Source organism: Plasmodium vinckei (genome assembly GCF_900681995.1).
Source record: "Plasmodium vinckei vinckei genome assembly, chromosome: PVVCY_12".
Lineage (NCBI taxonomy): Eukaryota > Apicomplexa > Aconoidasida > Haemosporida > Plasmodiidae > Plasmodium > Plasmodium vinckei.
The window spans coordinates 25,370-38,650 of record NC_051304.1 but is presented as its reverse complement, the minus strand read 5'-3'; the positions used below and the strand labels follow the sequence as shown (position 1 = coordinate 38,650).

Below are 13,281 nucleotides of genomic sequence, written 5' to 3'. Positions count from 1 at the left end.
TAATTTTTAGATATATAACAAAAAATTTACTACAAAATGATGCTAAATTTGTTTGTTTTAATATATGTAGATCTATCATATTTCCGTAAAGTTTCATTAATTGAAATTTTTGAAAAAAATGATGTAATAATAACACTATTTATGAGTGTAAATTTGTACACACATATATACAAATATTATTATAAATATAGATATATGTGCATTGAGAGGGGGAAATAGGAAAATAATGTGCACAATAAAAAAAATAGGAGAAAATAAATAAAAAATTGTAAAATAATTTTTTTCTATGATATTAGTAAATTTTTTTTTGTGATCATTGTTTTAAAAAACAAAATAAAAATTGAAAATTTTAAATGAAAACACTTATAATTATTCGGAGTATAAATTTATTTAATATTTTTATTAATTTACAAATTAATAAAACTGTTACTGTTGCTACATTTTCGGTTATATATACAATTCATAAATAAACTAAAAACGTAATTGTTATTATATAGAAAACATTGTTTTCATGCTATTTTTTAATGTTTATTGTAATTTTTTTTATATTTAATTTATTTGAATTATTTACATTTATATATGATCTTCCATAAAATGGTGTAACTAATTATCACCATAATAAAAAGAACCAATTATTTACTTAAATAATAATATAAAAAAAACATTTATTAAAATCGAAATTAAAAAAGACAATTTCCTGATTATTTTGAATTTGTCGACTTTTTGTTTTATTCGAAAATTTTGTTATATAATTTTTTTTCAAAATGAAAGGTTTACTAATATACACATTTATTTTTCTTTTAAAACAATTGATTGTCCGTTCAGATGAATATGTTTGCGATTTTAGGGCAAAAAATTATTTATATGACAATCAGGATATGTCATATTGTACAATTAATGCAAAACCACTTGATAAAATTACATATATATGCCCAAATAAAATAGGAGCACAATGCTTTCATAATGTAAACACATCAAATAACATCGAAGCCCATTTAGAATCTTCCAAAATTCACATAGATTACTTATTATATGGATCGATAATATATAAAAATACTCTTGTTGTACCTCCAACAGTTCCAGAAAGTGTTACATTCTATTGCTTTTGTCGTTTAGAAACTGATGTTCCAGAACAAAGTTTGAAACCACCAAAATTTGAAGGAATTGGTAATCATAATGGAAGTATAACATTAGGAGAAAGTATGAAGTTCGATAATCCTATATCAGAAGCTTTATATAAACGAAATATATATCTAAATTTAATGGAGAAAGGAGATATAGAAAACGGTTATGAAACTATAATTGAAACGGAACCTGAGCCTGAGCCTGAGCCTGAGCCTGAACCTGAATCTGAAACTGAAACTAAACCTAAATCTGAACCAAACCCTAAGGATAAGCCCAAACCTAAGATTTTTAAAGTCATATATAAGATGATTAAAGGCGATAAGGTGATTAATCAATCCCAAACTGAAACTGTTGAAGAAAATCCTGAGACTCCTAGAGAAGAATCTACGCCTGAGATTGCTAAAGAAGAATCTACGACTGAGACTACTAAAGAAAAATCTACGCCTGATAATATTGAACCCGTCAAAAAAATAAAATATGGTGTAATGAAAGTTACAGTTCAAAAATCTTCTAAGGTAATAAAAGGGTGTGATTTTGATAATAAATCTACTCAACATTTTACTAACCCATTGGCAAATAGCGAAGATTCAAATACTAAATTGTGTCAAATAAATGCAAAACCAGGAGAAATTGTTGGCTTTAAATGCACAAAAGATCCACGTGGATATGTAGAACCTTATGGATGCTTCGATAGTGTGTATGTTAATAATTATGTTACAAGTTTAAAAACTATTCTTCCAGGGTACACATCGTATGGAAGTATAACCGATTCTACAAACACTTTTTACTTAAAATTGCCTCACTTAATAAACAAATCATATACATTTGAATGTAAATGTATATCAAAAAATTACAGTACCGATTCTTACATTTTTCAAGTAAATGTAGAATCAGGAGAAAGTGATTTAATTAAAAAATCTTTTAATTAATATTGATGGATTTTTTTTAGTGAATAATTTTTATAGTCTTTTATAGTTATGCATCTTATGTATTTACATATAGTGATACAAGCAATTTTTTTTCTAAATTTTTATATGAACACCAAATAATCTAACTATAGTAATAATATTTTTTTTGTTTATCGCTCATATTTTTAATTTTACTAAAATACGGCCCAATAAGGAGATGGTTTATGAATTTTCCTAAGGCAAGTTTATATGTTCCATGATTATGACTATTTACGGAGTGTTTCAAGGTTCGTTCTTTAAATTATAATATATATGTTTTACTTTTTATATTAATTTATATATAATAACTCTGCATCCTTGAAAATATGAATATACTATGCGATTTTAATAGAAACAATACATTTGATGTTGTATATTCCGAAATATATTATATAAATAAAAATATTATGTGCCTATCTATGAAAAAAATATTTTTATAAAAAGTGGTAAATAAAATGTATATTATTAAATATTAATCATTTGAGATCCGTAAAAATAAGAATGCATATAGACACAAATAACTTTTGTTAATTGTTTTTCATATGTTGTATATATTGATTTACAATATATATGTAGATAATATTTTATTACCATAATTAATATATATAAGTTTGTATTTAGGCATGCAAAAATAGAAAAACATAAATTTATAAAGTATCATACATGTTATTAAATGAACCTTTATATTATACTAAAGACTTATTTATATAAAAATATGTAATAAAAATATTTTAGGTTGAATTTGTTGCACACACTTATTTGTTTATAATTAAAATAATGTATTTTATACCGAAATGGGGTGCTATTTGGAAAAAAAAACATAAATATAATAATTTTAGAAATTGCACATTTATATCTCTGATGATAAAAGTTATTATATATTTATATATGATATATACACATATGATTAATGCATTAATTTATTTACTTTTTAAATATTAAAAATAATTTTGTTATATTAAATATAAGGGCTTAATTAAACAAAAACTGTCCAGAATAAATATACACATTTATATAAATTATATTATTTATTTTTATTATTTATATTAAAGTAAAAGTAAAATATTAAATTTTGATAACTTATAGTTCCAGGATTATAATTTTGTGAATGTTTTAAAACAAAAGAAAAATATAATTTTATTATAATATACTTTTATAAATATGTAATAAAATTTTATATAATTTAAATTAAACAAATTGTAATAATAAACAATATCATTATTGTTTTGCAGTAATAATCGATAAAATGGAAATAGAAAAGGAATATGTCGTATATATTATTTAAACCGTCTTCTTCGAAGAACATTTCCTATTAATAAAAAAAATGAATAAAAGGATATTTATTTTAGTTTGTAACGTATTATATGGCCTTTTGGCTGTATCAATACATTGCTCCGAACAGAAAGTAAGTTGTCAAAATAAAATATAAATTAATATATAGAAAATTACATAATAGTGAGTATTTGTATATTGTGACGCATATATTATTATATTTATTTATACCATGATCAATCTAAGACATCGGGATTAAGAAGTAGAATCGTTCGTGCTATCAAAAAAATAAACAAAGGGGTAAAAAAAAGTGGTATAGAATCTAAACATGAAACACAATTAAATAATAAGAATAATAGTGATCCTAAAGATGATGAAGGTTATAATGATAAAATATGTAATCTTAAATATTATAATGATGATGTAGATGACAAAGATGTTAAAGGCAATAAAAGCAGTGATTACGATGGGCAATGGAAACCCCATGGATATTGGTTTTTTTGTGGTTCAAACAATATGGTTACGGGTTATGGGATGAGACCTAAGTTTTAGGTTTAAGGTTGATTATATAAATGTTAAAATAAATACAATTTATAATAAATACATTGATAATAGAAGACTAATACATTTACTTACATAAAACATATTTTGGCTTATTTACATTATTGTATATAATTTGTGAAAGAATATTCCGAAAATAATTAATAATTGAAATAAGATTGATATATTTGCTATAATCATAGTATTTATTATTTGTATGTATATAAGTTTATATTATATGTGCATGTTTATAAAATACTTAATTGACCATTTTTAATGCATATTATGTCTTACGACTTTTATGTTTGTTTTATTATTGGAAAATTTACAAAGCATATTTATATCAAACACTATTAAAAAAACAAAGTGGTGTTATATAACGATTATTTAAAATAAAGATAACACACGAAAACAAACTATTTTATTAATATAAGTATCACAATTAAAAAAAAATTAATTTGGAATACGTTTATTCCTTTTTAAACACATCCCTTAATTTGACGATATCTAAAATTTTTTTGTATATGATTCTTCTAAGAAAGTAATTTGGAACCCATCGCATGTTTATATCGACCTGAGAAAAAAATTAAAAAATTAATAAATATGTAAAATCTTCATTTTTATTGTGAATGAATAGACATATTATAAATATGCACATTTATATAGAAACCATATATTTTTGATAATGATGAAATAAAATTATGTTACAAAAGTTTTTATATTTCTTACAGAAACGATATAGGTAAATTTAATGTAGTCGGGCTCCTTTTTAATAATAAATCCTACTAAGTTAATATACACTTTGGATAATTTTCCATTTCTAATATCTTCTTCAGAATCAATATCAGGCTTGAATGAGTTTGCACTTTCTACGATAGGATTTATATAATCTTTATTGTTTTTATGATCATGGTCATTCATATTTGATGAAACCATGATTATTACAGTTTCGTCCCTTGATAACTATAAATTAACAAAAAGTATATTTTCATAAATTAAGATATAATCATATGAAAAAAGTATATCTATAAGGATGAAGAAAAGGTCAATTTTCCTTACTTCACGTTTGCTGCATAATGCATGATAATATCCATGCCATGATCTAATATTGCGTTGACGTTGGTGTAAAATCCCTAAATTTATATTGTATATTCGAGCAATCTGTCCTAAAAAAATTATAATTTTGTATACATGCAAAATAAAACATTATTAAATTTAAAAAAATAAAAAATATTAGATATTAAATTGGGTACTGATAATACCAAGACAAGAAATACATCATAAATATTGATAGCCATATTATATAAATTAATTATATACCTTTAATAAATGAATCATCGAAGTACTTTCCGGCATTGGGATTCCATAACATTTTTATTATATCATCATACTAATAATAACAAAAAAAAACATATTTATATATTAGCAAATATATTTTTTTATTTTAAAATGGTTTCATGAGTTAAAAGATATTGCTTGCTAATTCATACACAATCAGGGTTGGGGATTATAAGATCAAGCTTTCCAATGTCAGTGCCGTTAAAACTTTTAAAATATATAATTGCTCCTTCATCTTCCTTAGAATATAAGTAGTAATCATCTGTATTTTCGGCATGATATTGTAGATGAGCTAAAGCTTCGGCTGCGACATCCTCTGCTTGTTTAGCTTCATTAGGGTCGGTACATAATAGACGTTCAACGTCTTCAGAATTGATAGAAAATAGTTGTTTAAAATGTTCAATATCGGCAGATAATAGTTGTTTACATTCTTCATTTGAACTATAAGTGGAGAAGGTGATATATTTTTTAATTTTATTTGTATTTTTAATTTAAAAAAAATAAATATTTATAAGAATTTGTTTTTATTTTCCAATTGTTATGCATATCCATATCCACGAAAATATGTATAATATTTTCATAATAAACAACATATACATATTTATATTCAATCAAGATATACATGCTGCAATTATTTTCTTACGAATCAGTGCTTAGAATGTTTTCGTTTGCAAATGCTATATTTTTCATATATCCTGCGACACTTAAAAGTACCAAAGCAATCTTAATGTATCCTTTATTCATTTGTTGGCATGGTAAATAAAATATTAATATATTTTTTATAAATTGAAAATTAACAAATATAAAGGTTGCATAAGTATGTTAAATCGAAGCAATCGATTTTATAAAAATTTTTAAATTTAATATTTATTTAAAAAAATATAAATAATTTTAAAAATTTATTTATTTCACCCATTTATCATATTTTTAAATTTAATTATTTTTTAAAGTATTATTATATACTAATATATAAATAAATATAAAATTTAGTGACCTGTCTGGTATTCTATATATTATTAATTTGTTTTGTCGCTTTAAATGCTGACTATTTTTTATTGTTATTAGAATTTATATAATAATATTGCAATTGCATTTAAAATTGTATATGTAAGTGTACTATAATATATAAAATTTAAAGTAAATGGATTTTTTTGTCACTTTTAATTCAAATTTTACTAAGCAATATTTTTTAGCAAAATTGTTAATTTTATAAAAATTATTTATTGGTAGTAATTTGACGCCCATGTTTTTTTTATAAATTAATACAAATTATAAATTCCCTTTTGGCAATAAAACATAGTATGTAAATATAAAATTTAAAAAAATACAAATAAATAAAATATAAAAATAAAATAATGAAGCATAAAGTTGTAAAGTCAAAAAATATATATAATTAATTTTTTTTTTAATTTTAATATTCTTGGTGCGGGGTACTCATCCTTTATGGATCATGTATTTGTATTGTGGGTCAAGGTATATTGTAATTTAATTTTTTATAATTTTATCATATTTTTGGTCTATAAATGTTGATTAAATATATGTACCATCCTGTATGTTTAATCTCGAAATGAAGTCCAAATATGCACCCCCCCAAGGGACCATAGCCATTAGTATGAAATATGCTCCATATCATATATTTCCATAAAGTATAATATATACAAATGAATGCTAATATTGATTTAATATGATAAAGATAAAATGTCTATATTGCATATATTAATATAGATATTGGTTATATATGAAATTGTGTTATGATATATAATAATTGTCTATTATATAAAGCTTCTGACCTTGGCTATATTGAATAATGAATAACGCAATGTGCTTCTTTACTTGATGAACGATTTTATTTAGTAAAACATATTATTTGTGTCAAAATTACTTTAATTTAAATTATATTATGCCTATTAAGCTGTAATAATAGCATTATATATGAGGTTGGATATTAATTATAAGAAGTCTTATTTAGAACAGTTGTCTACATTAACATACATTCAGATTAATAGAACATTTTTAATATTAATTAAACATATTACCAATATACAATAGATTGTCATAAAATATAGATGGATGGAATATCAATCGAAATTCGACAATACAATGTTATCCATAAAAGCCATTTTATGTATATTAAATTTTTAATAATATAATAAAAATCGAAATATATATACAATATTTTTAAGCTTTAATTGTAGTTTCTATTCTCTTTTACATTTCCTTTGCATTTGTATTAAAATTAATTAACATTAATAGAATTTTCTTTATACGCTTTTATTTACTTTCCATAAAGGTATAATATTTGATTAATCACTACTAATTTTTAAACTTTATAATTTTGAGGTATAAATAAATTATATTTTAAAATAGTTAAAAGATAAAATATAAGTATATTAATAAGATTATATTTTATAGTTTGTTGTAATAATTATAAATAATATGATAGATAAAATGTCACTATTATAATATACTATACATATAAACTAGTCAAATATTATACAATAACTAATATTGAAATATTGTTTTATTGTGAAAACGTCATTTAATTAAATACTAATACTGATTTTATTGAAAGGTATATAATAATAAATTTTTTTTGGACCAATAATATTTATATTATGTTATTACATATATACAAACTCTTAAATATATAATATAAGTATATAGTTATTGCGAAATGATATATATTATAAAATGTTATACTTTAAAAAAATGAAACAAAAAAAATTACTAATCTGTTTAAAGCATTTTTTTTGAGTGCATTAATTATCTCATTGTAACATACAATGGTATATCATCAGGAATAATAACAGTAGTAATAATGGATTATTATGCTACTAAATATACGAAAAATATATTATGTGCTATTTGATACATTATATGGGTATAAATTCATTATATATATTATTAAATGGATGATAAAATAAAATTGTATATATATATTTCCCACCCGTCTAATACCCAGTGTTTGATAAGTCAAATAAAACAAAATAAATGACGTGAACATATAAATATTATACCTATTTTTTTTTTTACTTATATATTTTCAATTAATGTTTATGTATTATAGGCGTTAAGGGTTGCTGCAGATTGCAGTTGAGAACAAAACGGAATTACTTATTGAATAAAGAAAGAAGTTGGATTGTGATTCATTATTATAATATATAAATTTGGAAAAATTAAAATGGGGGTTTGGTTAATATAAACGTATTAGGCATATTTTTCCTTTTCTCTGATTTTTTATTTATTCTTATATATTATTATTATCATTGTTGTTTCTTTTTATTGTTGTTTCTTTTTATTGTTGTTTCTTTTTATTGTTGTTATTATTGTTGTTGTTATTGTTGTTATTATTGTTGTTGTTATTGTTGTTGTTATTATTTTTTTTATTATTATGCATGCATGCTATATATGGTCACAATCTTATTATATTTTATCTGTAAAAATATATAGGTTTATATAAATAAAATATATATTATTATTTATATTAATATATTTTAAATTACAAATTTTAATTAATTTGAATATTCCAAAAAAAATTATAATTTTGTTTGGTCTGTTAGGTTATATATTTATTTGTATTTATATGTTTATATATATTATAAATATATATAAATTCATACATAAACAAATAGAATAATTCATTTTAATATGAAGTTGTTGGACTAATATTCAGAATAAATGTTGTAATGGATATTTTTGATGAAATTACATTAATTGTTTAAAATTATTTTGAAAAAAAACACGTGCACTAAAATATCCCAAATATTCATGTTTTTGGTATTTTTTGCCAATTTATCGTTTGTTTAACAATCGTGTTTCTTATATATAATGAAAAAATATATAATTGTTTATCTATGATAATACGTTTGCACTCAATCTAACTATTTATAATTGAATTTGTTAATAATAAAAAAATGAAGCTTTATAGCTTGTTGGGGATAATTATTTATGCATTGGTACCGTCGAAGTATAAATGTCAAGATAAAAAGGAGGGTGCTATTTCGTATGCTAAAGTGCATATATCATCGTCCAATGAAAATGAGTCAGATGTTTATAAAGCAATAGATAAACCAGATCCAGAATATAAACATATTCTTGATTTAGTAATGGAAACAGGGGAAAAAAACCAGAATATGCCTGCAGTAATTGAAAATGCACATGGAAAGCGCGCTGAAACATATACATTCAAAACGTTGATAGATAAAGTTAATGCATTTTCATCTGTTTTAGATTCATATGATGGAGGTGTTCCTGAAAAATTATATGACGAAAAAGAAAATGATGGTAAATTTAAAATATTGGGTATATATGGAAATAATTCATTAAATTGGATAGTAGCAGATATGGCTGCTATGAATACTGGTGTTACTACCTTAGTTATGCATTCAAGATTTAGTATTGATGAAGTTATTGAAATTTTAAATGAATCTAAATTAGAATGGCTATGTTTAGACTTAAAACATGCACAAGGAATATTAGAAAGAATAAAGGATTTACCACATTTAAAAAAACTTATAATACTTGATCATATCCCAAATAATGATCCTAAGAAGCAAAAAGAATTAAATAAAAATAATAATACCGATAAAAAATCCTTAAAAGGTTCCCGTAAAACAAAGAAATCCTCATCTACTGCTGAAGAAATAGAATATAAAGAACTCCTTGAAAAAGATAAACAAAATTTATATGATACATATATGAAAGTTGGACAAGATGCAAAAAAACATAACATAGAAATTCATTCGATGGAATATGCTATGGAAAAGTTGGCTCAGCGAGGTGCAGTTAAAAAGAAGCAAAATAAATCTCCAAATTTTATTAATACGATTGTTTATACTTCTGGAACTTCAGGAAAACCCAAAGGTGTTATGCTAAGTAACAAAAATTTATATAATGCACTTGTAGCATCAAAAAATTCCCAATTACTTGATTATTTTTCAGTAAAATATCATTTATCTTATTTACCCATGTCACATATATTTGAAAGAATAGTTATGTACTATTGTCTATCTGGAGCAGTTTCAATAAATATATTTAGTAACAATATAAAATATTTTAAAGATGATTTGATAGGATCAGAATCGAGTATAATAGTTGGTGTTCCTAAAGTTTTCAATAAACTTTACGGTGATATACAAACAGAAATAGCTAATCTTCCATCTGTAAAAAAATTTTTTGTAACCAAAGCGTTAGATATACGTAGATCACATCGACACGGTAAACTTGATCGTCTTGTTGAATCGATCACAGGTATTTCTAAAAAAATAAGAAATAAAATAAACCCATCATTGAAATCGTTTTTTAATGGTGGTGGAAAATTATCATCCGATGTCGAAAGCGAGCTATCACTTCTATTAGATGTTAATATATATCAAGGATTTGGTATGACCGAAACAACTGGGCCAATTCTTCTACAAGATATTAAAGATAAAAATGGTGATACGGTTGGTGGACCATATATAAAAGCTGTTGAATATAAGGTATCAACATGGGAAACATATGATGCTAAATCAAAACCACCAAAAGGAGAATTATTAATTAAAAGTGACCAATTATTTAGAGGATATTTCTTAAAAGAAGATTTAGCAAAAAGCTTATTCACAAAAGATAACTATTTTAAAACAGGTGATGTTGTACAAATTAATCAAAATGGATCCGTCAGATTTTTAGATAGATCTAAAGGTTTACTTAAATTATCTCAAGGAGAATATATAGAAACAGAAACTTTAAATAATTTATACTCAACGATTCCATATATTAATTATTGTGTAGCATATGCCGATGATACAATGGATGGACCTATGGCAATTTTATCTGTTGATAAAAATTTGTTTTCACAACATTTAGAAAATGATGGTATACTTAAGAAATTAAATATATCTAGAAAAGAGTTTATGGATAAAGTATTAGATGAAGAAGTTAATAAAAAAAAAGAGTATGTTGATTATATTAAAAAAGATATGTTAGAAGCCTATAATAAAACAAACTTAAGTAGATATAACTTAATTAATGATATATATATCACAATGGGATTATGGGACACCTCCAATTATTTAACACCAACTTTTAAAGTAAAGCGATTTAAATTAATAAATGATTACGATTTTTACTTCCAACAAGTGAAATCCAAATATAAAGAAAAATTAAAAGGTCAAAAAGCTCCTGCAAAAAATTAGTCAACAATAAACTATCACCATATTATGAATTTCATTTTATATCTTTTGTTCACCCTTACATTTGTATCTTACATAAAAAGTTGTTTTTTTGTTTATTTAGAAAATAAAATTGAATTGTTTGTAATTCCAATTATATAAATGATTAAAATAATTAAAAATTTGTTGTTTATTGGTTTTATTACACAAAAAACTTTTGTCATTTTTTGTCTTATAAATTTATTTGTCAATTTCCGTAAAATAAGGAAATATATACATAAAATATAAGCAATTTGCTTATTACCACTTAACTTGTTAATATTTAAATTTATGTTTTTATATTTTCAAATTATATAATGGGTCAGGGATATGCATTATGGGTTATAGTTATGTTCACTGAATCTGTGTTTTGAGATAGGGCTAGGGGTACACTGTAATTTTATTTTTTATAATTTGATAATATTTATGTCTGTAAATGTGATTAAATATATGTGACGCCCTCGTATGTTTGATTACAAAATTATGTCTAAATATGCACCCAAAAAGGGGGATATCCATTAATATGAAAGGGTCATATAAAATATTTCCCATATGTTATAATATTTTCATATAATTTGTTCATATATATTAAATATGGAAATATTATAACTTTATATTTTATATTGCATTTTATTTAGTAAAACATATTATTTGCGTCATTATTATTTTGATTTAAATTGTATTTTGATCCGAACAATATAATAATATTATATATGAAGTTATAATATATAATTCGATTCATTTGTAAATTTTATCTACATTATAATATAACTTCAGGTTAATATGTGATTTTAAGATTAATTAAGCATATTACAACATATAATAGGTAATCATAAATATAGATTCACAAAATATCAATCGAGATTCGATAATATAACAGTACCTACAAAAGGCATTTTATGCATCTACCATTTTTAATAATGCAATAAAAATTGAACTATATATACAATATTTTAAGTTTTATAACTTTGAGGTATAAATAAATAATATTTTAAAATAGTTCAAAAATAAATATAACCATATTAATAAAATTTCATATAAAATTTTGTTATAATAATTATAAATAATATAACAGATAAAATTAAAGTTGTTATTATATCCCCTATACATATAATAAAATACTTTGCTAATAAATAATATTGAAATATGGTTTTATTGGAAAAACTTCACATAATTAAAATTAATATTAATTTTGTAAAGAAAGCAAATAATAATAAATTTTATTTGAACCAATAATATTTATATTAGGCTATTATATATATACAAACTTTAAAATAATTTAAATATATTGTTATTATGAAATAATACATATGGTATAAAATGGTATCCTTTAAAACAATGAAGCAAGGAAAAATAGTAATTGATTTAAAGTATTTTTATTAAGAGCATTAAATATTCCGTTGTACTATACAGCGATATAGAAGGAAGTAACAATGATAACAATAAAGTATTAAATACGAAAAAATCATTAAATCCATTTGATTCGAATATTTTGACATATATTAATTATATATTATTAAAAATGAAAAGATGGAGAAAAAAAAAATAATTATTATAATTTATACTTAGTATAATTTTATTGTAGAATATTAGCACGGCAAAACCATATATTATTAATGGAATTAATAATTTGAATAAAAATATAATTTTTTATATTGAGCTAAATATTTTGTTATAAAATATGTAGTATATAGTATGTTTAGGTTCTAAGTAGTCATATGCACTAAAATGGTAAACCTGCTTATATTCGTCCTAAAAGTTTATTATTACCACTAAATAAAGAGCATATTTCAAACTAATAAAAGTAACAAATTTAAATAATAGAATAATAATTATATTGAAATATTGTTTATAACTTAAGTTGGAGT

The 13,281-nt window shown here is 22.3% G+C and overlaps 4 protein-coding genes across 4 annotated transcripts; 3 read left to right on the top strand and 1 right to left on the bottom strand.

The window, feature by feature from the left end:
• Positions 1 to 764: 764 nt before the first annotated feature.
• On the top strand, positions 765 to 2,054 carry PVVCY_1200100 (6-cysteine protein; the record flags this gene model as incomplete). The annotated part of the gene is made up of 1 exon (XM_008625024.2): positions 765 to 2,054. One exon carries the CDS (start codon positions 765 to 767, stop codon positions 2,052 to 2,054), a length of 1,290 nt encoding a protein of 429 aa, XP_008623246.2.
• A 1,342-nt stretch (positions 2,055 to 3,396) lies between these two features.
• Positions 3,397 to 3,896, top strand: PVVCY_1200090 (fam-c protein; the record flags this gene model as incomplete). The annotated part of the gene is made up of 2 exons (XM_008625023.1): positions 3,397 to 3,477; positions 3,591 to 3,896. The coding sequence occupies 2 exons, from the start codon at positions 3,397 to 3,399 to the stop codon at positions 3,894 to 3,896; spliced, it is 387 nt and encodes a 128-aa protein (XP_008623245.1).
• A 457-nt stretch (positions 3,897 to 4,353) lies between these two features.
• PVVCY_1200080 (fam-a protein) lies at positions 4,354 to 5,966 on the bottom strand (the record flags this gene model as incomplete). Its single annotated transcript, XM_008625022.2, has 6 exons — positions 4,354 to 4,458; positions 4,614 to 4,847; positions 4,944 to 5,050; positions 5,205 to 5,274; positions 5,375 to 5,663; positions 5,866 to 5,966. The coding sequence occupies 6 exons, from the start codon at positions 5,964 to 5,966 to the stop codon at positions 4,354 to 4,356; spliced, it is 906 nt and encodes a 301-aa protein (XP_008623244.2).
• A 3,170-nt stretch (positions 5,967 to 9,136) lies between these two features.
• On the top strand, positions 9,137 to 11,398 carry PVVCY_1200070 (acyl-CoA synthetase, putative; the record flags this gene model as incomplete). The annotated part of the gene is made up of 1 exon (XM_037634595.1): positions 9,137 to 11,398. The coding sequence occupies one exon, from the start codon at positions 9,137 to 9,139 to the stop codon at positions 11,396 to 11,398; it is 2,262 nt and encodes a 753-aa protein (XP_037490679.1).
• Between the last annotated feature and the right edge of the window lie 1,883 nt (positions 11,399 to 13,281).